A 27,587-nucleotide genomic window follows, 5' to 3' on the forward strand; every position below is an offset into this window, starting at 1 on the left:
GAAGAAGAGGCCTACAATTTTGGATGATGATCTAATAGCACGGTTACACTACAGCTTTTTGCCGGGTTTTTGCCTCTCACGGCTGGGTTTATTTTAAATCCGGCACAAATCCACCAAAAATGCAGTGTTGTATTCGGTATTTGTGCAAAAAAATCCAACTCTACTCAAAAAGTACCAAAAGTTGCAACTGTTTTTGCAACAGAGTTTGTCGTGTTTTACACGTTTACGATTGGTCGCATGAGATTTTATGGAGTTAATAAATCTAAAGTTATTTGGAAATCATAAAATTATTTATTTTTTCTCATTAGACACTTATTTAACAAAAAGAACGATTGATACCATGATACAAAAATGTATCCCTGCGTGTAAAATATACCAATATGAGCAAAGAGTGTAACACACGACTTTATTAGTTATTTTGTATGTATACGTAAACAAACATCAGCTGACAGTTTATATCCTCGAAAAACTAAGTGTAACCAGCAAAGATTAACCCACTGGATCTATTAAACCCAGTGGGTTAACCTTCAATAGTGTAACCGGGGTATAATATTATTTAGCGGGTGAAATGGAACATTACTTTTGTTTGAAAAATAAAAAAATATGTTTGATCTATATTTTATTTCCTGGAGGGCATATACCGGCAAAGTAGCCTTCATATAGAACCACATACATACGTACAGTGCAGCATAGGTCGTTTTGCCACCTTTTTTCAAAACGATTTCCCAGCCAGGCAGCATAAAATTTTCAACGGTGGCAAAATACCCTTCAGTAATGTTGGCGACATTTTCTGATTATTTCAGTCATGTACAACTTCTCTACAAGTACTGTATTAGGACACGCCGTTCTGTCTCGGAGATAATATGTGGGTCCCATACTATTGAGCGAATATGAATCGGGGTATACTCACTCAATGATATAAGAGAAATCTTCCTTTTCCCTTGTGGGGTGTTTGTAAAACAATTATTATTGGCCTGTTCCCGTACTTTATAAAGTGGTAAAAGTCGTAAAAGTTGTAAATGTCGTAAAAGTCGTAAACGATTTTCATATAAATTTTGTGTACGGTAACGCAGAATGTGTAAAAGTGGTAAAAATTTTAAAAACTTTTTAGTTCTGGAACAGAGCTTATTTTAGCTTTGTTCCAGAAGTAAAAAGTTTTTACAATTTTTACGACTTTTACACATTTTACCTGAAAAACTGTTCCCGTACACAAAAAAAGTTTTCTTTAAAAACATTTTACCCGACAAATTTGAGCGTGTTAAAAATAGTAACATGGTTGCCGGCGTTTGATTGGCTGATACGCCGACTTTAACATTTGTTCCAGGTTTCTTTGACGTTTTTTCCATTTTTCCGTTCCCGAACTATTTCAAAAAACTTTTGTGTGAGAAAAACAATTTACAGTTCTCTCTTTTACGAGTTTTACTATTAAAAAGTACGGGAACGAAGCTATTATTATTTAAGCTTGGTGTGATAAGGTACCAGAATCCACAAAGTTATTTCTCAAATAAGTTTATTTGTTCCATAAAGAAAGTTTGATTTGTGTAGGGTATCACATGGTCGGCCCCTTCCGACTATAGCTTTGGCTTACTTGTTTTGAAAATATAAATACAACAAAATATATTGAAAATAGCAAAATTTACAGAATTAAAGGAAAATATGAATGAAAAGCATGGTAGAACAAGAAAAGGTAGCAGCAATACCCAGCTGAATGAACTGGGTTGTAGTGTTAGTGTCAAATTCCATACGACATTTTATGTATTTATTTCTATGTTCGATGTATATTAGGGATATATATTTTTGAAGAACAAATTTATTCATCAGAAAAAAAAATATTTCCCATAAAGACGGCTTTATATCACTGACATGTAACCTCCTCCAGGTCCGAACGACATTCCGCACACTAAAACACCGCTTATAGAGACGGTACAATATTTGTTAATATGTGTGGTATTTTGTTAAACTTGAAAAGAATAAAGCCCTAATAAACATGTGCTTTTTTGTTTTCAAAAGCAAATGATTGAAACAGCTTCTCTTTTTTCAATGAATTACCAGCGACCCGAAACATTTTTGCAAGTATTCTACTTTCTGCGAGAAATTATGCATTTAGTGGAATGATATGGAAACATTCAAATTGAAAATCTAACGAGTTTTCATTCATGTTTTCCAAAATATTCAATCAAATGTGAAAAATTATTTGTTTTTAAAATTCCAATAATTTATAGACATTTCCTTGTTTTGTTTACATTTAAGTTGACACTAAGGTTTACAAAACAAAAACAAATTTCAATGTGGTTGTTGTTGAGTTGTATTTGTTGTAGTATTAACTTTACCTTGTATTTGTTCTACCATGAATGAAAAGTGTGAATATAAAACATAAAAGCTTTGTTCCTTTACTTTTTTAATGGTAAAATGCAGTTTACATTTAACATGTTTTATAAAACATACATCATTTAAGTTGTCAATTCCATACAATATCTGTCAAATAAATAACGTAAACTCCCAAAACACCTGGTTTAAGTGCAAGTGTAAAATGCGTTTAAGAGTGGTAAAAGAGAAAAGTGTCAAAATTGCTCAAAATTGCTCTCTCATGAACACTTTTACCAGAAAAGTAAAGAAACGGAATAATGGTAGATCTGGCAGCAATGTCAAAAAGAAACATAAAAAAATCAATTTTCGTATTTTATTTCACAGTTTTTAATTTAGTTTTGTCAGCGTTCGACTTTTTCTTCTGTTTTTCGTCCATTTTCTTCTTCATTGTGAAATAATCGTCAAACAAAAGTCGAAAAATCAATTCTGCCATTTTTTACCTGCAGAAATTTGTCTGGTAGCCTGTGGTAGAAGAGAAAGCCATTTTCGCTCTCTCTCCTCTCTCACTCTCTTAAAAATTGCTTCCAGTTTTGCCACTTTTCGGGGTTAAGGAACGCTTTGCAGGTTAAAAATGGTAACCTCAGGTAAGTAAAGGAACACAGCTAAAGCATACATTCAAAGGAATGGCTATTGTTTTTCCTGTTCATTTAATGTGTATCATGTGTGTTTTTTGTCCAAATTTCATTAAAAACAAGGAAACAACGAGTGAGAAGAAATTAAGTGTGTTATATGCCATTTAGATATGACACCATTAGCCGGATTTAGCCCATTATCAGGTTTTATTTGCTAAATCCAGCCAAAATCTACCAGATTTCCCATACAAAAATAAATCCTCCTATTGAGTGGATTTGTTTTAAATCTGGCATAAATCCTCGTATACAACTCTGTTTATTGCAACATGTTGCTAGAAAATACAAAAAGTTGCAAGCTGGCACAAGAAACAAGGTAGATGCATCGGTGAATTGCTACACTAAAAATAATTTAAAATGTAAAAATGTGTAAACAAGGTGGAAATATTTAATTTGTTTTGATGTACAAAGTTGATTTTAATCAACCAAGACTAATATTTATGATGTCTAAACGATAAAATAATTCGTTTATTTATTTTAGATGGGCAAACTGCGATAAAATAATTCTTTATTTGCTCTTTAGTTAGCATTAGTAGCATAATGTGCTAACATTTTCAGTATACAAGAATAAATTTGCAATTTGACGTATGTTTTTTGAGACGAATTCAATTTAAAAAAATTCGTTTGACGTTTCAAATTCGTTCAGATGGGCTGATGCATCTACCTTGGTAATTGTGTTATGAACAAAAATCAGCTGACTGCCATTTAAATCCTTCAAAATGTATATCTAAATGCAATGAGATTTGTACTGGATTTATTAAATCCAGTCGAGGATTTATGGCTAATCTAAATGAGCTATTACTGTGAACGACGAATGGTGTCGTGGAAACGGGTTAATTCGTGTACGTACATATATTGACTCTCGAACAACGTACTTCAAACGCTCGTGTGAACATGACATTAGGATTGTTAACGGATGAAAGTCGTAATCTCGTTGTGAAAAAAGTAGGAGTAAAGCTTTCTCCTCTCTTTAATACAGGGACGCGCTTCTTTGCAAAGACAGTATAGTGAGGGCGCACACTGGGTTGTTTTTGCATTTGCTTCTCTCTCTCTCACGTACACTGTACGTGTACATAAACAAACGATGAACATCATGTGGTTGTTGTTTTTTCACCCATGCACACACATGCTTTAGTATTGATGGAAATATTATGGGCGACGCTGCTTTAATAGGAAAACGTAACGCGAATAAACATTTTGACATCTTGAAGATTTTTCGGCGAAAGCAGATTTGTATTTGTGCTACATCTAAATCTCGATAATGAGGCTTCTACACGGTATGACACAACCACTTGTATGTAATAAATCATACATATATTTAATATACGACATATCCATGGTCTCCCTATTACTCATAGTTTATTGAGTTACATATCAGTCCTGTGCCAAACGCTGTCTTAAAAGTAGTGGTGGAGATAGCGTATCGGGATATCTTACGGGGTCATGCAGTTGTACTTTGATACTTGTTGTCCTGATTTCGTGACCATATGTCGTTACAGATTTAAAAAGTTTGCACATTTTTTCCCAAAATGCGTTCCTGTACACCAAAAAAGTTGCAAAATGCTACATGCTGGGCTGATGCGGCTACCTGAATGATTTTGCCATGGATAAACAGTTATGGGGTTTCTACACGGTATGTTTTTTACATATTCATGCATAGCAACTGTCACTTGTTTTGCCCATATGTAATTCCTTCTGCGCGGCAAAATTTTATTTTTCATTAGTTTTCTGTTGTTTTCTTTATTTATATTGCGTACAAACAAAACAGCTGTTTACCTTTGGTTGTACAGACAAGAGTAGAGCGCGTTCTATTCGAAAAATATACATATGTATGCACATAACACTTTAATGCATTGAAATTTCTGTATGGTTCACACCATGTGTACAAAATTCAGATTTTTAAAAAGTGGCAGTTGGTATCATAGTGGAATAAGAAGGTGTTACATCAAATTTGTCACAATAATGCATTACTGTGAATTGCTTGTTTACATTTTGTATGTGATTTTATTCACAATAACGTATTTTAACAACTGGTATGAAGATCATGGTTAAAAATATATATTGTAAAATATATATTGTATCGTTATCAACCATGGCTTATATGGGAAGATGATGGTGTTTTGTTACTTGTTAAAATAGGGAAAAAGCGGGGTTCATGAATTAAATAAGTACACCTTATTATTCCACCACAGTTGATATACCATACCGTGTGGAAACCCCATTAATATGGACATTAAAGCCATCTAGAAGTAATTCGCTTTCTCAACAAAGATATTCTCAACTTCTCTTAGTAATTGTAATAGATTATACCATATAAAAGTTAAAATGCAAGCTCCACTACCAGATGGCGCAGTTTTCAAATAATTATGGTTTCTGAGGAGTTAATTTTCTGAATAGTAGATGACGCAGTAGCATTGGCGTAAGTTTAGTGGATAAAATTCTTCCTATTCCATACAGTAACAATTTACGTAAAGTAAATACATATCAGGGAAATCATGAATGTCAACTAATGGGTACTTTACACGGTATGTTTTTTACATATGAGTTGTCACTTTTCCCATACATAATGTATATACAAAGTGACAACTCATATGTAAAAAACATATCGTGTAAAGTACCCATAATGGGTACTTTACACGATATGTTTTTTACATATGAGTTGTCACTTTGCATATACATTTTGTATGGGAGAAGTGACAACTTTGAAACCCCAAACCCACTGGGTTAATCCGGTTAAGTACAAACGGGGTATTATACGCCGGTTACACTTAACCGGATTAACCCAGTGGGTTTGAGTTTCAAATGTCAATTCCATAGCGCAAACGTCAAATCAATCCTCATGAAGTGGCTTAAGCCGGAAAAAACCCTAATGTAACCGTACTATTAGGTCATACATTTATAAATATAATATTGTGAATAATTCCGCTATTTTGTTCGCATTTGTTATAATATTGTGACTAAAAATTTGTTTAGACTATGTACTTATACGATGATTAAGTGCATTATCTCGATTTATTTGACATGTATGAAAATGACAACTTAAATCCACTGGATTTGGTAAACCAAGCATGTTAGAAACGGGGTATACCCCTTCGCGATTTAGACGATGAAATTGGTAGGCCTAGGCACGACGTTAAGGTAGAAATTCAATGGATTTTAGTTGCTTGCAAGCAAGATTTCAGGCGCCAAAGTATTCCGCTTGATATTTGACATTTCAGTTTGACAGTTCATTTGACACAATACAATCAATTTTAACAACAACAATGTCTGAGGAAAAATGAATAATGTTTTAAATACTTTTTTGTTTACCCAAAACATATGGTGTGTGTTCGTTTACTCAAAATTTGTACAAATTGTTACTGGAAGTTGTTCGTTTACTCTACAGTACAATGCAAAAGTTAAGTTTAAAAGACGTTTGGTCGAAACTTCTGAAACACACTAGAGTGTTTTCAATGAAATAAAACGTTCTTAGATCGATCTAAGAACGCATAGTTTCATGGCTTTTTCAATGAAATCACTATGGTGTAGACCGGGACTAAGTGACGTAGCAGTAGCAATGTCCCATAGATTAATGATTCGTCACCTAATATCACCAGAAATATTATTCTGTTCCTAAAATTCAGTGCATAGGAAAAGATGAAAAATACAATTTCTATATATTATAATTTTTTGTTTATTTCTGCTTTAATTTTCAAACATTTTCTATGAATACTAAAATTAAAGTTAAAAATACAATTATTTTCTTATTATTTTGTTGTGATTTGTTTTTACATAATTCTATAATTACGTATGTATATATATAAACATTTTGTGTTAATACATTTTTACTTAGAAGACTAATTATTAAATATTTATATGCTATATGCGTTTGTTTCTGAGATTTTGTTTTTTTATAAATAATGTATATTTACGTCGGTATGAATTATTTCTAAAAAAGTAAATCAAGAAACCAAATCGAATAACTAAGTGTAGAGAAAGAAGGATAGAGATAGTGGGGAAACGAGATGTATTTATTTATAATATAATACTATTTTACAATTATTATTTTACTTGCAGTTGTTTTGTTTTATATAATTATGATTGAAGTCCCCAAAAAAACAATGTAATGTCATTGTTGTTGAATGAGGTTCGATTTTTTTATGATTTTATAGTTGGAAATTCAAAGAAAAGAACAAAATGTCAACAAAATTTGAAAAAAACATTTCTTTTAATATTTACATTATTAATAAATTGTTGTAATTGCTACAATAACAAATGTAAATTAATTTACAAAAAATCTTGTTTTAGTTTATCTTTTTAACGAAATAACTTTAAAAGTGAGTGAGCATTTTGTTGTTTTTTTTTGTATTTGTTTTCTTTTTGACATTTGAATTAGAATACTTGTTTTGACGAGCTTTGTATAAGTAGTTTTCATTCGTTCATCAGTTGATAAATATGGGTTTAATAAAAAATACATACATTTTTATTTGAAAAATGTTGTAAACATGGTTTAATAAGAAAGGTTAGCCAAAGCTTTATGTCAATTTAAATTTTTTCATTCGAGTATGCCTAAAACTTCAAAACAATATAAACAAACTGTGTATGTGTGAGTGGTGTTTGAATAATATGCCAAACAATTTTAAAAACAATCGAATTCAATGATTTTTAAAACTGTTTTTAGACCATTTGTATGGAAGAAATTGGTAAGATTTGCATTGAAACAAGCAGTTTATCATATTCACAACTCGATTATGTAAAGAAAACTTAACTCTTCATTCATTTTTCGCGTTTTTTATAAAATGCTCAAAAAATGCATTGTAAACAAACCCACCGGTTGCTTTTATTTTGAAGTTTTAGGAATTCAAGAAAAACAAGGGTTCTATAGATTTTTTTCATTTAAATCTACCTCTTTACTTATACCATGGTTGTAAATTTAAATTTTAACGCAAGGGCTGAAATGTACGAAAACATAACATGTAGATGGCGTTGGTATCTCTTTTACAAATTCACCTCATGTTGAGTTATTGTTAACCTTCAAGCGAGATACTTATCTAACAAGTAATGATTTCCAATAAGAAAATAGTTTTTGCTTTGTCCCGGTCCACACTAGCGTGAATTTCATTAAAAAATTTCATGAAATTAGGTGTTCTTAAATCGAATTCCCCACTACAGCAATTTTATGAATTGACTCTACTATGGACGTCGATCTAGAGACGCATAATTTCATATAATTTCATTTCATTTCAGTGAAATTACTGTAGTGTGGCCCGGGACTTTCAATACAAATAATAAATTTCAAAACACAGGAGTTTGGTAGCTGTTCGTTTCTATTCATTTTCGAACCGGCATACGCAAACTGACTCTTTCTATTGATGAAGACACACTTGTATTATGAATTTGAAACAGTTCAGCCCATAAGTCATTTTGAAGAATCCCTAATAAGTTCATATTTTACGCATCGTCTCAGAGTTTAGTTCATCGGAGTTCCGTGATAGTAGAAATAACTGTGAATTGCACAAGCCCGTTTTGTTTTCATATTAAAACTCCATTATCGGTGGTCTTAAGGTCTTAACCATCATTCAATGGTTTGTAAATTTCATAAAACTCCCATCGAACGGGGCACAGATGACGATGATCCTGTTGATGTTGGAGATCCCGTGACTTTTTGCAGCATTTGCATCAATTGTTCCGTAGCCGACGATGGCATACTATGTCCTCCACCGCCATTATTGCTGCTACTGCTGGTAGTTTGCGATCCAAAACCAGTTGAAGAAGGCGGTGATGATATGGATAGCCCTGCTGCACCGTTGTTGTTGTTGCTGTTATATTGTAATGGTGTAGATAATATAGAGATTCCTGAATTGCCAGCAACTGAATAGGATGCTGAGGAACAGGATGATGATGTTGTGGAGGATGGCGTCAAAGTTAGTTTTTCTGTTTGTGAAGCAACAAAAGAAGCAAATTAGATACGATTGCATTCGTTTATCTAGGGACTGCCGGGCATACTGTCATCGCTCTCCAAATAGGTGACATAGGAATCAGTACTGTCCGGATGATGATGTGAGGTAATTCCTGAATCCATGCTGCCTCCGGGTGGACCGTTCATTTGTTGACCTGGTATTTGCGGATGTGGTCCTTGTTGATGGGGTTGTAATGGTGGCATACCATTTAGATCGTAACCATGCATCTATAAAAGAAACAACAAAAAATGACAATCAGAAATCAAATAGAAAGGGAAACGGAGATTTTAGTAACAGTGGGCAGGTGACTTTAGTAGACTTGGAGACATGGCTGTGCCTGTTTGCCCATTTAAGCTCGAAATGTACTAGATTGCATTCAGCAGTTTGAAAGCTTAGCTTCATTTGAATCAGCTGATTGTATTCAGACATTAAAAAAGAGATTCCTACAATCTTACCTGATTGACTAGTTGTTGAAATGCTGGTGTGTGGGTATTTATGGCACCATTACTATCCAAATCGGCATGTAGTGCAAAATCAGACAAGGCTTTCCATGGTGGTTGATATGTCTGGACATCGATACCCTGCAGATTAAGCGGTGAATCGTGTCTGACAGGTGAACTAGCAATCATGGGTATACCCTGCATGGCACCATAGCCCAGTTTACGACCCTCCTAAAAGAACAATAAAGTTAATTTGTATTAATTATTAAAATTACTAAGTAATTCCAAGTTTCAGAAGTCAAGAAGGTAAATGTTATTATCATGTGTTAACTAAATCAACAACACTTACCTTTTCTTGTTGCATTTGTAATTTCATTTGTATCGTTTTCTTTTTATCTTTGCAGCGTTTATTTTGAAACCACACACGTATAACGCGGGGCGATAGTCCTGTCATTTCTACCAATTGCTCTTTCATGAGCGCATCAGGTCGCGGATTAGCATTATAGCAGGTTCTATATAAAGGGAAAAATAAATACAAATTATTTCAAATATAGAAATAGAGGTAATGTAACGGTACAATAAATAACGAATATAAGAAAATCAAAAACTAAAGTGCTTAAAGTGTATTTACGCACTGGATTTTTTCGTGTATAAAGAAATATGTCGTAAGATGCTAATTTATATCTTCCATGTATATTTCTATTAAATGGGATTTTCTTATATCCATTTGTGAAACAGCATGGGTGGGGAAAAAATATACCTTGGACTTACCTTAATGTATGTAACTGTTTTTCATTGAGCACCGTTCTTACTCTCGTTGGTTTTCCATCCGATGGTCCCGAAGGCCTTTTATCCCTAATACTTTTATGTGAGCCAGATTCACTGCCAGAGTCTACAAAAAATCAAAAACCAAAAAAATCTACATTTTAATCATGCTGTGGCTTTTTATAGAATACGATTTATTGCAATTCCAAGCAGAAAAACAACAAGAAGAATACAATATTCAGGGGTAAATCAATCAAAATCTAAAATTATATTTTTTTGTACATTCTATTTGCCAAAAAATGTTTAAACTTTACAAATAGTCCGACAATACGAAATTCTGTTGGTTATATCAACACATGTTGATAAATTGATTGTTTTTCCTCCAATACTAAGACGCCAAGAAGGAATGAATTCCCTTGAATTGTCTGGCAACGACCGAAGAAGAAAAAAACATCAAAGTAAATTCCCTTTTGTGAATGTGATCGCAAAAGATCAATTGTTTTGGAATAAGTTTAAATGCTAGGAGTTTTTTTGTTCTCTTCAAAATGGGATATTTACAAGAATTCCTTTGCTAGGGAGAAAAGAAGAATTGTGATCAAAAGAATACAATGCGAAGGCTCGTGTCAAAGGTTATTGTTTTTGTGTAGAATTGTATACACCATTAGCTTCGTTCCCGTACTTTTTAATAGTAAAACTCGTAAAAGAGAGAACTACAAAAAAATTTGTTCTCACACACAAGTTTTTTGAAATAGTTCGGGAACGGAAAAATGGGAAATACGTCAAAAAAACTGGAACAAATGTCAAAGTCGGCGTATCCGCCAATCAGACGCCGGCAACCATGTTACTATTTTTTTACTCGCCCAAATTTGTCGTGTAAAAAGTTTTTAAAGAGAGCGTCATTCAGCGCCATTTTTGTTTAAAGAGAAGAGAACATTTTACAACTTTTTTGTGTACGGGAACGCTTTTCCGAGTAAAATGTGTAAAAGTCGTAAAAATTGTAAAAACTTTTTAGTTCTGGAACACAGCTATTGTCTTCAAACATATGCCATGGAGAGTATGTATGTTGAACAATATAATTAACTTCTTGCGCATTTTGAGTAGGGATGTGTTTTGTGTCGGTATGATTATTGAAAATGTCACTTTTTCTTGATTTCCCCAAAGAGACAGTTTATATGACAATAAATGATCGTAATATTGTTGTCTTAAATGTCAAATCATTGTCAAAGAAATTTCATTCATGTTTTGTTTCAATATATCTGTTTGTTTGTTGAATTTTTGACAATTGTTTTGATGATCAAGGGTGTGGGTAAAGGATATTAAAAAAGTCAAAATACATAATATATGGGTAATAATCGGCTGAAGGCAGATGTCACATAAGGTGTTCACAAAAACAATTTCTTACAACAAAGCACTTGGAAAGAAACAAAAGAATGTTCGGACATAAGCTTTGTTCCTCTACTTGTTTAATAGTAAAAGTAGCAAAAGAGAGAAGTTCTCTCTTCTCTCAGAAAACTGTGAAAATTGCTCTCACGTAACAGGTTTTGCACAAAAGTAAAGAAACGGAAAAATAGTAGATCTGCTTAAAAAAATAACAAACGAAATAAATTTCATTATTATTTATTTCACTGGTTTAAATTTTTATAATTTTATTTTATTTCTTTTTATTTTGCTTTGACAAAGAGCGTAGTTTTCTTTTTTCCTTTTGCCTTAATTGTCAAATAAATGTCAAGTCAGCAGTTTGACAGATTTTCCACTTTTTACACAACGAAATTTGTCGAGCAGAAAGTAGTAAAAGAGAAAGCCATTTTAGCTCTCCCTCCTCTCGCACTCTCATAAAAATTCCTTCCAGTTTTACTACTTTTTGGGGTTAAGGAACGCTTTCCGAGTTAAAAATGGTAAAACTTGAAGAAACTTTAACGTAAAGGAACAAAGCTATATTTTTGTACAGAAATTGTAGCATAACACCATGTTTACATAAGAGTTTTTTTGTCGGAGTAACCATCTTTATGAGAATTTATTTGACTTAAGCTTTGTTCCAGAACTAAAAAGTTTTTACAATTTTTACAGTCTGTTTCTGTATGTCGAAAGAAGAATGTGTGCGAAAGAAACACGTCCAAACTCTTGTGTGTTTTTCAAATTTGTTGTTTGTTTTGAAGCAAAAGCAAAGGTAAAATTATTTCAAAAACTAAAGTTCGGGCGTGTTTCGTTCGCACACATTCTTCTTTCGTCATACAGAAACTGGCTGCTAGACTATGCTTGATTTACATCCTGTTTCTGTGTGTCGAAGCGATAATGTGTGCGAATGAAACACGCCCGAACTTTAGTTTTTGAAATAATTTTACCTTTGCTTTTGCTTCAAAACAAACAACAAATTTGAAAAACACACAAGAGTTTGGACGTGTTTCTTTCGCACACATTCTTCTTTCGACATACAGAAACAGACTGTAAAAATTGTAAAAACTTTTTAGTTCTGGAACAAAGCTTAAGTCAAATAAATTCTCATAAAGATGGTTACTCCGACAAAAAAACTCTTATGTAAACATGGTGTTATGCTATAATTTCTGTACAAAAATATAGCTTTGTTCCTTTGTTCCAAACTTTTGTGTGTTTTTAAATTTTTTTGTTTTGAAGCAAAAGCAAAGGTTAAAATATTTCAAAAACTAAATTTTGGGCGTGTTTTATTCGCACACATTTTCGTTTCGACATACAGAAACAGGATGTAAATCAAGCATAGTCTAAACGGGGCATTATCCTAGTTTTCCCTTATATCACATTTACATGTACTTGATTATGGATTCTATCGTGGGTTCTTTAATTTCTTCTGGAAATATTAGGTTCTTTCAGCCAATAACCCATGTATTAGGTTATACCCCGCTTGCACTTAACCGGATTTAATAAATGTCAATACCAAGCGCAAATGTCAAAAAATCCTCATAAAGATGGTTAACCCGGCCGGCAAAAAGCTGTAATGCAAACGCGATTTTATGAAACTCGAATGCTTGGTTTACATTTACGAAATCCACTCGATTTCAACTGTCAATTCCATAGGTTAAACGTCAAATGAAATCCAGATGAGATTTCATTTGACGTTTGAGCTATGGAATTGACATTTGAAATCGAGTGGATTTCGCAAATGTAAACTAAGCATAAGAAGAATCAGCCTGATTAAATTAGGAGCCCGTAAATCACATGGGTACGTGTTTTGTGTTGCAAGTGTAAAAGTACCCCAAGCAACAGAAATGTTCTTTTAGAACACTCGAAAATATGAAACCAGAAACGCATTTTCAGTTCCAATGAAAATTTCAGTATCTGACACAAGACTTAAAGATTGTAATCTCGTATCTTCTTTTTCTCGATACCAATCACCATGCCGTTATAAAATGTAAATATCGATAACTGATAATTAAGACATGTTTCACAACGTAATTACATGTTGTTATCTAATTTGCGGTATGATTGAAGTTTTTTCTAGCGCTTCAAAAGATCAAAAAGTGACAAAAACATTATTGCCTGAACACTGTGTAGAGAAATGTTTGTATTTTGTTTTCGAATTTGCATTCAACATTTGATGAGAAAATATAGCCTGAAGGTTTTTTCAAAGTCGCAAAACTATTATGTGACTATCTATCATAGAATCATAAAATGTTTTTTTCAATCAATACTTTTTGCTAGTTTAACAAATAACTGTTATAATTGAACATAAAATAATAAAACGTAGAGAAGCACCAGTCAACAAATACGGTACTAGTATTGTTTACACTATATATCAATGTCATACGTGCTGAAATTTTCCATCGTTATACAGTAGCTAATTTGTGCAATATTGGGGCTTTTCCTTACGCAAATTTACTTTTTGCGTCCATACCAGCAAAAAATGCGGTGAAATTACGTCTCCATATTACCTGCGCGGGTAGATATGGAATGTTTTTATTTCGTATCATATGACATTGATATGCCGTGTTAGAAATTTGAGTTTATACATACATTTCTACACGTTATAATTTAATAATCTATTGATCATGATAAATTTTATTAATATAAACGTGATTTTAAGTTACATGTAGGCGATACGTAGGTGTGACTTTGCGACTACTTCACTTTACTCGCTAACTTTTCCACACTTTTTCTTAAGAAAAATTACATTTGAATTTTTATAGCTCATTTACATCGAATTGTTTTTATATTGATCATTTACCTTTTTAATCCCATTAAAAATGTTTTAAATAAGTAATAATCGCGTTAAATCCCAGTGTGAAATAGTAAATGAAACAAATTTTCTGTAAGTGTATCAGCCTAAAAGTATGCATTAAATTACAATAGAAAAACATTTTTCTTACAGCACATTCAGACTTAATTTAGCAAATCCAATGGATTTAAGTTGTCATTTTCATACAACATATGTCAAATAAGTCAAGATAATTAACTTAATCATCGTATACGTGTCTAAACCAATCTTTAGAGGTAAACTACAAAATCTTTTAACTTCATCAAATTGATCGATTATCATCAATGTACAGATTTGTACATAGATCGTCGCCGCGGCATCGTTTGTATGTTTTAAGTATGACGGGGATCACGCGTTGCTTTCTGTGTTTTTTACAAGCAAACTTCTAAGAAGTTGTACTGCCATTGTTTTATGGTGTTTAACAACGACAAAGCGCTAAACGCATGAACGCAACAATTAAACATTTGCTTTGCACTCATTTGTCGTTTGTTTTGAAGATCTTTTACGGCTGCGCACAATATCAAATGGGGGGGATTCAACGTTTTTTTTTAACGACTATTGATTCTTTTACACAGAGATAAATGTCAACAAATAAACCCCCGCCTCTCTTCATTCTCTTGTTTTTTAGATTAACAACATAAATAGTTAGAGGTTGCATAATATGAAAAAAAAAACTTGGTAAATATTTGTGGAAAATTCACATATGCCAATATAAAACAAATGGCATCGGTTGTTTGTGGTGCAAAAACTCTAAACAAAAAACTCTAACATTGTTGTTGACTTTTCTGCCATTTAGTCTAGGTATCATGTTTTTAGACCAACACCTTCCCAACGTTGTCATTTTGTGGGGTATTGTGTTTGAGGTGGTATTTTATTTGCTGTTGCTGTCATTGTTCTAGTCAAACAACTAGATTATGTCGTCGATATGATGTGACATATGCAGCAATATGTCACTTCGTGGCAACAATAACTCGACTATTATCGAATGTTTGTTGTTTGGTTATCAATTTTTCCTATAGACTATACAGAACTGCGGCTTGTTTTCTCTGTAGTTTAACACTATTTCTTCTAAGAATTTTTCGCATTTACTTTTGAAAAAAAAGAAACGAAAATAGAATGAAGCAAAACAGAATTGTAAGACAAACGATATAAATAGGGAACAGATTTTAATACATATGTATGTATATCTCTGCATATGTACATATGTAGATAGTTTGGGTGCTATCATTTTAATAGTGTATTTGGAATATATGCAATGAAATTGACTATTTAAATCCACTGGCTTTTATAAATTCATTACCATGTAAGTCCCAATTTACATTAGGCGAGTTTACTTGCGGCAATTGTCAGTTTGTTGGTGAGAGAGGGTGGTGAGAGGCAAAGGGTTACCATATGCCTCACCTCTCTCTCCAACAAACTGACAATTGCCGCAAGTAAACTCGCATAATGTAAATTGGGACTAAACGAACTGTAATCACTAGAATGATTTTATTGAAAAAAATTTCGTGAAATTAGGCGTTCATAGATCGAATTCCTTACTACAGAAATTTCATGACAGCACTCTACTATGGAACTCGATCTAGGGACGCATATTTTCATGAAGTTTTTCAATGAAATCGCTCTAGTGTGGACCTGGAAATGAAGTTAAGATAGAAACCTGGTTGAAGAATCATGAATATGAACTAACCGTGAGTTTTCTCACTTTCTCCTTTATGTTGAAACGGCAGAAAGACAAAACTAACGGGGAGTTTACATTCATAATCACCCTGTAGATGTCTTGGTAGCGTAGGAATTCAGTCGTGGCAAATGTCCTCCTCCATGAGAACTGTCTAAAGCTCAATTTATGAAAATCTAACATGTTTTATAAAACATGCATAATTTATGTTGTCAATTCCATAGAATATCTGTCATATAAATGACGCAAAATAAATGTGTCAATGGTATGAAAATCTAACAAATAGTTCACAATCTTATATGTAAACGTAGCTTAAGAAAATATGCAAAATAGAACATGATATAGTTGCCTTTTAAGGGCAAAGCACATACGGTCCGTTGAGTGTCCTTTCACGCGTCAAAAACAACAACCATATGAAAATAGCGCAAGTGATGCCAAGTTTAACGCGACACTCAACGGACCGTACGTGTTTGGCCCCTTACATATGTAGCTTTATCTGGTAATATTTTTAGAAATTAGCTTGTTTTTTGCATCTTGTGTTGGAATTAGCAATGAAAACGCCGTGTTTAATTATTTTTTAAACAAAAAATTTTCTATAAAACACTCACCTGACATTGAACCCAATTCGCTGGAATGATTATTATTATTGCTAAGACTTGAATGATTGTTATTATTACTACAGCTATTGTTATTGTTGCTTTCCAATGACGATGAGGTCAAACTACTTTGGGAGGATTTTTCCAGAACATCATGGTCATCTTTACAATATAAAATGCCACCATCTCTTAACGCAAATTCATCACCTACAAGAAGAATAACAATTGAAATTATTATAATATAACTAATTGGATTACAAAACACAAAAAGTCTAATAATAGATAAACATCAATTTACCTGGCAGTAATTGTCTGGCACAGGCTGAACAACGAAAACATTCTATGTGGAAGATTTTCGTTTTGGCCCGCATCACAAAATCGCTTTTACTAAAGGAATTGCCACATTTATCACATTTGGTGCCGAATAATCTGTAAAAAAATAAAATCAATAATCAATATATTGAAAACAATCAATGTAAAAACACAGATACATAAGCTTACATTTATAATATTAAATATTTACTTTAAACATTTTCAAGTTCAATTTCATATGCATTAAAAATTAACATGTAAAAGAGTAGCCTATGTTTGTTTATTTATTTGGTTTTTGCATAAATTATTCTCTTTTGTAGTTTGTTTTTTCATAAAAAAATTTATTAGTTTTTGTGATTTACTTTTTCTTTATTATTTTCGATACTTGTATTGTTTTTGTTGAACCATCAATCATACAAAGTGCTAATTTATTACTTTAACGCTTGAGTTGTTAATAAATTGTTTAAACATTTACATAAATACCTAGTCTTTTGTTTGATTTAGTTTATGGATTGTAGAGGTACTAAAACAGAAAAAAGTCACAACTCATACTCCGGACACATTTAAATGCCATAAAGTGTGAAATAACGGCAGCAAACAAAGATACAGTGGCAAACAGCTGATTTTTGACTATTTAGAAAGTGAAATGGTTTAAAAGCTCTATTTGTGGGGTAATAAATTAATTGAATTACGTATTATTAAATAATCTGTTTACTTTTCTTACAACAGATATCAAAACTTCTTATAAACAAATTATGTGAAAAAATTTAATAGCGGAGTGCTATTTACTTCATTCTTGGTGAACGCTCTCTTTTATGTTGCTTATTTTTTTTTTTAGAATATACCATAAACTCGACATATTGAATACATCGTTTATTTAATTTCTATTCAATCTAAATGTAAAGCAGATAGTGGCGTTAGGTGTTGAATGTTTAGGCATTTGTTATAACTAAACTAATTTTTTGCACAAACATAAATAAAATTAGTGCAAACAAATCACACAGTATGTGTGATATATTGCATAGATTCATCATATTTATTTATTGTGTGATCTTGTGACCGACTGATTGATTTTCAAGCTTTTTCCAAATCATAATAGAGAATAGGTCTGTTCGATAACCCTAAAGTTTGTACAAATTTTTGCAAAATGCTGTTCGATAACAAACTTGTTCAGTAAAAGAGAAATGAGAAGTAGTTACAAGTACTTGCAAGTACTTTTTACTTGCGAAATTATCGAACAGGCCTAATTTCAGTGGGCGTGTCTTACAACTTGCTAAATGTAGCTGGACATACAACATTCAGTAATGATTCTTGCTTATTTACTCAATAACCTTATGTTTACATTGGACTCTCCCTGGATTAATTAAATCCCGTTATATGTAAATGTACTATTAGTCAAACATTCGCCAATCAGCTGATCAAACACTTACCGTACATAGTCGCGTTTGCAATAGGTTTTTCCATCACGTACAAAACACGTACAACTTTCGTCAAGGAATTGCCGACATTCTTGGCATTTTAGGCACGCTGCATGCCATTCTAAATCGGGAGCTACTCGCAGGATATATTGATCATGAATTTGCCCACCACAACCCACACATAACGATAGCCGTTGTTTTTCTGGAAAGAAAAAGAAATTAAATAATCGTTAATAATGATGCAAATGTAGTCTAATTTAAATAGTATTTACATTTATGTTTGAAAAAACCATTTTTGCAGAGTAAAAATAAAGCAATTTCTACACACGAACTTTAAAAATTGACAGCCTGTTTCTGTATGTCGAAAGAAGAATGTGTGCGAATGAAACACGCCCGAACTTTAGTTATCGAAATAATTTTACCATAGCTTTTGCTTCAAAACAAAAAACAAATTTGAAAACCACACAAAAGTTTGAAGGTGTTTCGTTCGCACACATTCTTCTTTCGACATACAGAAACAGGCTGTGAATTCAAAGCTATATTTCTTGGTTCCAAGGAATGAAAACAGCTGCTATCACCGGCATTTTTCGCAAGTTCATTCTTTCTCTTTAGCTGCGAGCATTAAGTTTCAAGTGTACTCAAAGTGCAATGAAACAGTCGTTTTTTTGTTATTCATTGTACAAAATTTAAGCAACGACAACAACAACAATTGACGATGGCAAAGAGATTCATGTTCTTGTTCAAGAACATTTTTTTGTTTGAGAACAAAGTACAAAAACATTGGGAAAAGTTTTTCCCCATTTCTCCTGTTTTGATTCATGTACATGCTCGAAGGTATATAAAAGAAGACCAATGTGAAAAGAAAGGCAATGGGAACAATGTATACCAAAAAAAGGAACTTTTCTACAACCCCACACTCCCAACCCCCAAAAACTAAAGAGCAATAGCCACCATCTTTGTACCTGTCTCTTCGAAATAGGAGAAAAGTTTTGTTGACGTATTTAGTGATGTTTAAAAAACGTTTTGCTGAATTTTCTTTTTCACTTGGGATATTTTTGGAATTTTTTTTCGCAATGAAAAAATTTTATTTTTTGTTTTACGTTATAGCCTTGCAAATGTAACGTTGGTTTAATGTAAAACGCCAGAAACCCAGAAAAAAAGTTTTGAAAACGTAAAATTCGTAACCATATTCATTCATACCCTTAGCCGCACTGTGTCTTTCATGTTGGTGGTATATCTTTGGTATCACCATTTTTTCTGTTTGGTGTAGATATCATGAATTATTTATAAAGGCGGAGCAGACGAGATTATACGTTTCGCCACCCTTCCCTTCCTCTTCTACCGGTTATCAAGCAAAAATAAAGGGACTTGGTTTGCAACCAGCAAACTACATTTAAGCAAAGAAGTTTGAATACAGTGTATTACTTTTCATTAATAAATTATGCTTCAAATTCTAACAATTATTGTAGCTGAAATACCTTCAAGCTGTCAAAATTTTTGTATGTGTTTTCGAAAGATGCAACAAATAAGGTGAATCAGCATGAACTAATTTGTCAAAATGAGTTTTTTTAGTTTTCTTACTATTAATTCACAATATACATATAATGTGGGGGACTATTTTAATTGAAAGTCTTTCAAGCTTTTTTTTCATTTGACAGTTTTCTTCTTTATAAATGTTTTCATTTCACATTTTCATAGAAATGAAAACTTTTATAAAGGAAAAAACTGTCAAATGAAAAACATTATAAAGGAAATATTTTTCATTTCAAATTTTCATAGAACAAGAATCCAGCCCCTGGATTATTAATCGTTCATACAATTATTTCGCAGTAACAATAAATTTGACAGAAATCAGCTGGCCTTACTGTTCCATTTTATGTATAGGTGTAGTCACAGAATTAGAAAAAAAACTATTTTTGAAAAACATGAGTTTTATTTGAGTTTTATTTTTTTCCCCATTACAAGTTAAAATTTATACATACATATGCATTTCGCCACATTGGGCGCCATTACAGATCAAACTTTTCGAAGTCCTTGTTCGAAGGCTTTTAGCTTAAAAAATAGCATAAGGAACCATACTTCTTTCAAATACTGTAGATTTATAGCAAATACATACACAAATGTTCATACTTCTATATAGTACGTTTGTATGTATAAACCATTTATATACAACAACTTGCTTGCTGATGATTATGATGTTGTTGCTGACTTTGCTGCTGTGCTTTTTGTGTTGTTGTTGTTGCAGTTGTTGGTAGTCGTGGCTATTAAAAATGTTAAAGCTTTAAGCCTGCTGTTTTTTGTTTTTCATTCGCCTTCTTCCTCTATGGCATTTATATGGTAATGGTGGTGGTGGTACTGTTGATGGGGCCACCATTGCTGTTGCTTGCTAAAACCCCAAGAACATGATGGCTACGTTTAATAAGATACGAAAGTGTATAGAAGTGGCGGATCAGGCAGTAAATGTTCACACACATGCATACATGGATACAGCAGCAAAAAACTTCCATCAAACAATAGGTGTGTGGAAACAGCGTCTTGTGCCAGAAGGAAAGGAATACAAAGCAACAATGGGAATGGGATGGTTGTTTAGCTGTGGATACATCCATCCATCTACAGATACAGAAGTTAAGTAACTTTTTTGTTTACATTTTGCTTTGTTTTGTCCATAATGAAGTTCTTTGGTCGCCGTTGATGGTTTTCATGTTTGTCAGTTGGTTGTTAGGTCGGTCCTCGTCTTCCTTTGTTATTAAAGCACGCACGCAATCTTAAATACTTTGGGGAGGCTGTACTTTATGTATGTACGTGTGTGTACCAATCTTTTTGGGCTCCTCTGTAAACACAGACCTGCACACAAACAAAACACAAAGCCACAATCTCCATTTTGTATCATTTATACCTTTTCTTATGCGGGGACATACAGATAGACCGTTCTTATTTCAATCTTGTTACTTGAAAATTGTTGATAAAAGTTTTCCATTCATTCATCATCCCCCTCGGTTTCTTATGTTCAACTTTAATATCAGGCATTTTGTAGATGGTTGATCCCGTATTCGAGTTGTGTTTTAGCCAACCTTGGTCGGTCATAATGTTTATAGTATCCGTAAATGCAAACAAAACCAGATCCTGCGCAATGTAAACTTCCGTTTGTTGGACTATATCACAGTCATGCACTTGTTTTGTTGTTATATCAACTGGGTTTTCATATTCTGCCATTTCTTGTCCTTTGATATCCTCCACCTCCCCACCTCCACCTCACCATAAGCATGTTTCATCATAATAAGCATAATGGAGATTTAAAGAGTGTGTAAAGCGTGTTGGCTATTTAATGCATAAGGGATGAAATTTGGGTTTTCGAATTTAAGGTGCTTTGGTGAAATGTGTGTATAGAGGAGATAGAAAGGGAGAAAAGTCTGACTAAACATAGTGTTGCAGAATTGAAAGTCCTGCGAGAATTAATTATTTGAAGAATTAATTATTTGAAAAATATAAAATATAGAAGAAATTAAATAACAACTTTTCTCTGATGCCATTTCAACTCACAGTACGAAACTTAGGCTAAGTTTATATCAAATTAAAACTTATATTCAGGGCTAAAGGCTTGTTTATATGTAATAATAAAGTGATTTATGATTTGATGTAAAATGTATGAAAACACTCGTCGATTATTTTTCTACGTTGTTCGAGTAGAAATACCCTTCGAATGACGAATAAATATGTCCCATCCCTAACAAATGAGAGAATTTGTCGAAAAAATAAATTACGACATGACTAAACTCAAAAATTAAAACTTTATTGAAACACACAAAATCTTCAGAAAAAAAGAAAAAGATGAATGAAATGTAATGAACTAAACCTTTTACATAGATGCAGAAGGAAAAAGGTGGTGTTTCATTCTTAATTCTATAGACATTTCTTGGTCATTGGTTCAAAATCGCGTAAAAAAATTAGAAGCAAAAACGAAACCAATAACTGAAAGTCTGTGTACACAAACATTTTTTGACATTTCTCTCTCTCGTCAATTTTGAAAATTAGTAGATTCTTGCTGAAACTGATCAGACCATTTGCTATACCGACCTATTGTTTAAACATCAAATTCAAAGTTTTGACAACTCGACAATTAAAAGGGTTTTAGAGAAACCTAATAACTACTTTGTTTATCTGACGTATATTCAGTGAAAATGACAATTTAAATGATGAATTTTTTAAATAAACCCATTTTGATATGAGAGAAGTCTTTTCTTGTTCCTTTGGAGATACTCATGGAAGATAGTCTTTTGAGTTTTACTCTCTCATTAAAAGTTAGAATTTACATGCATTTCGCCACATTGGGCGCCATTACAGATCAAACTTTTCGAAGTTTTTTGTTCGAAAGGGTGGCGATGTTCCCACATCTTTGAGCTTAAAAATAATAGCCAAGCACAATTAAACAAACTTTAGTTTTTTGACAACTCGATAATTAGAGGTTGTTGTTTGACTTGATTGAGTTGACATCAACTGAGAAACCTCTTAATATCAATTTTTTAAATTTCCCTTTCTCAGAAGTGTACTTTGTAATTTATCATTGCTGGTTTGTTTTTAAACTTTGCTTTAAAGTTTTCTTTTTTCTATTTCTAGCCTAGAAATCACAAACATACATTGTAGATAAATGCTCTATGTGTGTTTTGTGTTGCCTTCGTTTTTTATCAGCTATAAGGCATGCTGCCAAATACTGAATTGGGGGAAAAACCTGATCCTATCTTACTGAGCTTAAATGTTTTTATCTAATTACATGCGTTTCTTGTTGGTTTTCGCATTTATTTTCCTGGTCCTTCTCCGTTTGTTGTAGTTGCGTTTTTTGCGTTCTTGTCCAAAGTTTAGTTGTATCTGTCCATACATACCTGCTGTTGCCTTTCGTTGTAGCGTCCGTCGTATGTATGTACATTTGTAACGTTTAGTTGATATCAATACTGAATTGTTGGCAAAGCGCTTTAGCCCCAATGTAATTTTGTTAACTCCCAGATGAAAGAGGGTCTGTTCAGCCGTTTACTTGACAAAACAAGCAGAGTTTCATTTGGTCTATGAACATCACGGTTTGCTGTCGTCCAGTTATAGCTGACTATAGTCAGTTACACAGCCACTTACAATGATGGATGTTTTGACATACTTTAAATGGCCAAAAACAAACAAATAAACATGACTCGGAGAAATAATGGCTCATATCAAGAAAATTATGTAAGTTGTTGTCCCTCGCTTAACATGTGTGTGTAACAGTTTTTTGTTTAAAGAGTGTCCGTTAATTTTTTAGTGTCCTGGGAAAATTTTTAACTTAAAGATAAACTACAATAAAGGAATATGAATTATGAATAACATTATTTGAGTCGGTAAAAAGCTCTGAAACGCAACACACACATTAGAGACTTTTGCGGGTTAATCTTCTTTAAGAGAATCTATTTGACTTTTACGCAATGGAATTAACATTTGGATTCTAGTGTATTAATTAAATCCAGTTATATGTAAACCTTATAGGTTTAAATCCCATTTACATCACAACGGTTTTAATAAAACGCGTGGTTTAAGTTGTCACTTCCGTTGATTATCTGTCAAGTTTTTAGGTATTTGATCAGAACACTTATGTGGCATTTGATCCTAAAACACGTGGTTTAGGAAATCCTATGTTTTATTCCACTTATGTATATTTATTTAATAGAATAAACTTTTTAATTTAGTTTTGCTAAAACATTGATTTGCTTTTTAATAAAGTATATGGACCTGGCCATATTATTTAGTTTTCTTCACGACATTCAACAAAACCGCTCTGTTGGACCTTAAAATATTCTTCAAATCTAAACATGTGTGTCATTCCACTTTATTTTAACATACATTCCATCCTGGGATTCCCTGGACTTCGACATTCATATTTTGTTAAAATTTCCAAGAAAATCATACGATTTTCCCAGAATATGTTGGAAACCCAAAACCAAGTCAAGAAAGTTACCCATAAGAGATCAGATGCGATACATATCAATGATGATGACACCATTAATACCTTTTGTTTTTGGTTTTTGTACCTGGACTTCTTCCTTCAATGAACTAAAACAAGGCAATGACGTTCCTTTAAAAGTATTCCAAATCAACAACGTTAACAACAATTTGGGTCGCCAAATGGCATGGATAAAATAAAAGGAATAAAATCCAAAGTTATCCCAAAAAAACACATAAAACCCAAAGTAATGATGTCCGAACACGTGCCCAAATTTCGTCCACAACAAAACAGCAACACACAATTTTCCCGCCAGCATTGTTCGATCACTTGGTTGGGTTGGTTGTATGTTTGGCGCAGAGGCTCATCAATTTTGTAGATAAAACTGGAGACACTTTTGTCTGTCAATCGAGAAGTTTATGTGCGCCATGTTAAGCCCAGTTGAGGTAATCAAGCGACAGTCAGTCAGACGGCCAGGGATTTGTGATATAGTTTCACACATACGTACGTATGCATAAATAATGTAGGAAAGGTAAAACTACTTTTCAGCTGTTTGGTAGATTAGAAGCCAGAAAAAAGGATTGTTTTGGGGTTTTGTCAGGGCATTGAGGTGAATCGATATCACACAAATCCCCTTCTAACGGAAATACTTGGCATTCCATACGATATGGACCAGAAAAACAGTCAACAAAAATGCATCTCTCTCCCTTCCCCTTTATGGGAATCCTTAATAAAGTTCATTAATTAATTAACCTTTTTGTGAATGTGAAAATTGTCCGAACGATCATCGAATGACCGGCCCGCAGCACAACGTCTAAAATCAATAACTACATTCGCTTGTCCCTCAGAACTCCAATGTCAATAGTCGCCGTCTTTGTTGTCACATTAGCCGTTGCAATGAAACCATAAAGAGGCCGCACTCAAGTGTTTATTGAGCACATTTGAATAAAACAAGCATCGGCCAGTTGACCATGGTCAGAAGCCGACACTGGATCTCTTCAAACGATGAAGAAGCAGAAGATGTGTGGCGGCAAGCAAAATGAAAATCAAAACGAAAACAAACAACACGACAAGGTACGAACGCTAAACGTAACTCTTAATGATAGCAGACTGTCAAAGCGTAATTTTGATGGTTGGCGTAATTTTTTTGATGCTACTGCACTCCATTGAACAGCAACCAACCCAAACACCATGAAACTGACGTTGGTGCAGCAATTTATGTTGGCGGTTAAATCTAAACAACCAAAATGCCGTATAACAACAAATGAAGTTCTTTTTTTCGCACAGATCTGATGTTTGTGTTACTTAGGACAAACACCAAGTGGTATTTCGTTTTTAGCATTTACATAAGTCTGGCAATTCTTTTTGAAGGGAACAGACCATCAACAACGAACGACAACAAAGTAAGTCAGTCATTTTTTTCGTTGGGCGCTTTTTAACAATCACCTGTGTCCAGTTCTTCTTGAATCCTTTGAAGTAGTTTTGAACAAACAAATCGTTGAAAAGGAAACTTCTTGCTGCCTAAGCCAAGAAGTTGTCACCGCACAACCAAGATGACAATGATGATAATGTTTTCTTCTCTTTGCCTTTCTGGTGGTATACGCTTCCTTGCAAATATTTAAATATTAGCCATGAGTCAAATTTGGTGTGTTTAGATGTTTTGATAGGAACTGCCGAACAATGGTCAGCATTCGACACAGTCAGTCACATCACCAATGACTGTCCATGAATGAATGCTTGGGTGTAAGCTCTCAAGAAACTGCAATAAAACTTAACTTTTTTTCCTTAAGGTGTGGTCAGTTTTTTTGTTCTTGCCGAGTTATTTATGGTCTAGATAAAAATTGGTAGAAATGTTATAAAATGTGGAATTCTGATATTCAGAACTTTTATAGATATTTTGGCGCCAGGAACAATGACAAATATAAAATGGTGATTAATTCATATAAATCTCAGGGTTTTATAAAACAAGTTACTTATACAATGACATGAGCTGAAAATTTTCCACACTGATACCTAGGACAAAGAGTTTAGGAACACATTACTTTTATTTGAAGATTCATCAATGAGATTGACAATATTCAAATTGGGTTTTACTAAATAATGTGTCTGACGTAAATGCGCATACTTTTAACAGTTCTTTAACGTAAGATTTAAACCTAATTTACACTTGCACACATGGTACAATAATACAGATACTACACCAAAACAGCTGATTACCAAACTAGTTAAACATCAACTCACAGTAATGCGTTATTGTGAACACATTTTGACGATTGGTATTGTTAATGGCACAACACGTAATTTGCGTACGAGCATATTATTATGATAAACAACTTGATTTATTTGGCGAAAATGACAATAAGCACTAATGTAAATGCACTATTAGAAACCTAAAATTAAAAATAATTTCCAGTGAATACCCCTAATATATAAACAAATCTTTCAAATACCACCACTACCACTTGTAGTTAGTTACTGGTTTGAATTTTTTTCAATATCAATTCGCCTGACTAATCCATCCATCTATCCACCAACCAACCATGCAGAATACCAAAAAAAAAAACCGAAAAACAAAACATAAACGGCATCCGTCATACTTTCGTAGACAAAGATAACAAGTATCTGTGTAAAGATTAAAATTGAGCTTGTATCGTTTTTGTTGTACGTTCACAAATCTTTTTAGTTTGGTTGTTTTGGCTATCTCTTAATAACCGGTAGTGATTCTAACCTAAATGACGTGCACAATTTGGAAGCTACCATGAGTTTGGCAATACGATGCAGTTGTTGTTCGCGTTTTTTTTTTGCTGGTCTCATTTCTGTTTGGATTGCAGTGCATCACATCACAAACAAGCCAAGGAATGAAAAGTATGGCAAAATACCTAACAAAATATGATGGAGTTGGAGCAGCACCAGCACTGGTTGGCTTTGGGAGGTAAAATCGTATCTTTTATATGTATTTTTGTGAATTTGTATTGTTTTGCCCAGTAAACTGGGTAAAACTGCATCATCGTGTTGTAAGCTGCTGTTGATGTCTGTGTGGTTTAGTAGTTTGCAAAGGTGCTGTCGGTACTGTCTTGGCTGGCTGAATGGTTGATCTTCTGTTCTTCGTTCTGTTTCATATTTGTAGTGGGTCCACATCTGTCCGTCGGTCTGTCGTATGAGTATTGCATTCATTCCACTTTATAGTTTTTTTATTCCACAATGTCTGGTACCGTCATTGTTGTAGATGTTGTTGTTGTTTTGTTTCATTGAAATTTATTCA

General features: G+C 33.2%; 1 protein-coding gene across 1 annotated transcript in view; it reads right to left on the reverse strand.

The window, feature by feature from the left end:
- Positions 1-6,645: 6,645 nt before the first annotated feature.
- The window catches only part of LOC141394508 (insulin gene enhancer protein isl-1-like), a 56,631-nt gene continuing 35,689 nt past the window's right edge, over positions 6,646-27,587 (reverse strand). The window contains exons 2-9 of the mRNA XM_073969041.1: positions 18,379-18,568; positions 16,935-17,065; positions 16,649-16,843; positions 10,147-10,267; positions 9,725-9,887; positions 9,391-9,606; positions 8,982-9,162; positions 6,646-8,909 (exon numbers count right to left, since the gene is read on the reverse strand). Coding sequence (XP_073825142.1) covers positions 8,572-8,909; positions 8,982-9,162; positions 9,391-9,606; positions 9,725-9,887; positions 10,147-10,267; positions 16,649-16,843; positions 16,935-17,065; positions 18,379-18,568 — 1,535 coding nt within the window. The 3' untranslated portion in view covers positions 6,646-8,571. The remainder of the gene's footprint in view (positions 8,910-8,981; positions 9,163-9,390; positions 9,607-9,724; positions 9,888-10,146; positions 10,268-16,648; positions 16,844-16,934; positions 17,066-18,378; positions 18,569-27,587) is intronic.

This window comes from Musca autumnalis, unplaced genomic scaffold, assembly GCF_047663935.1.
Source record: "Musca autumnalis isolate F117 unplaced genomic scaffold, ASM4766393v1 scaffold_2, whole genome shotgun sequence".
Classification (NCBI taxonomy): domain Eukaryota; kingdom Metazoa; phylum Arthropoda; class Insecta; order Diptera; family Muscidae; genus Musca; species Musca autumnalis.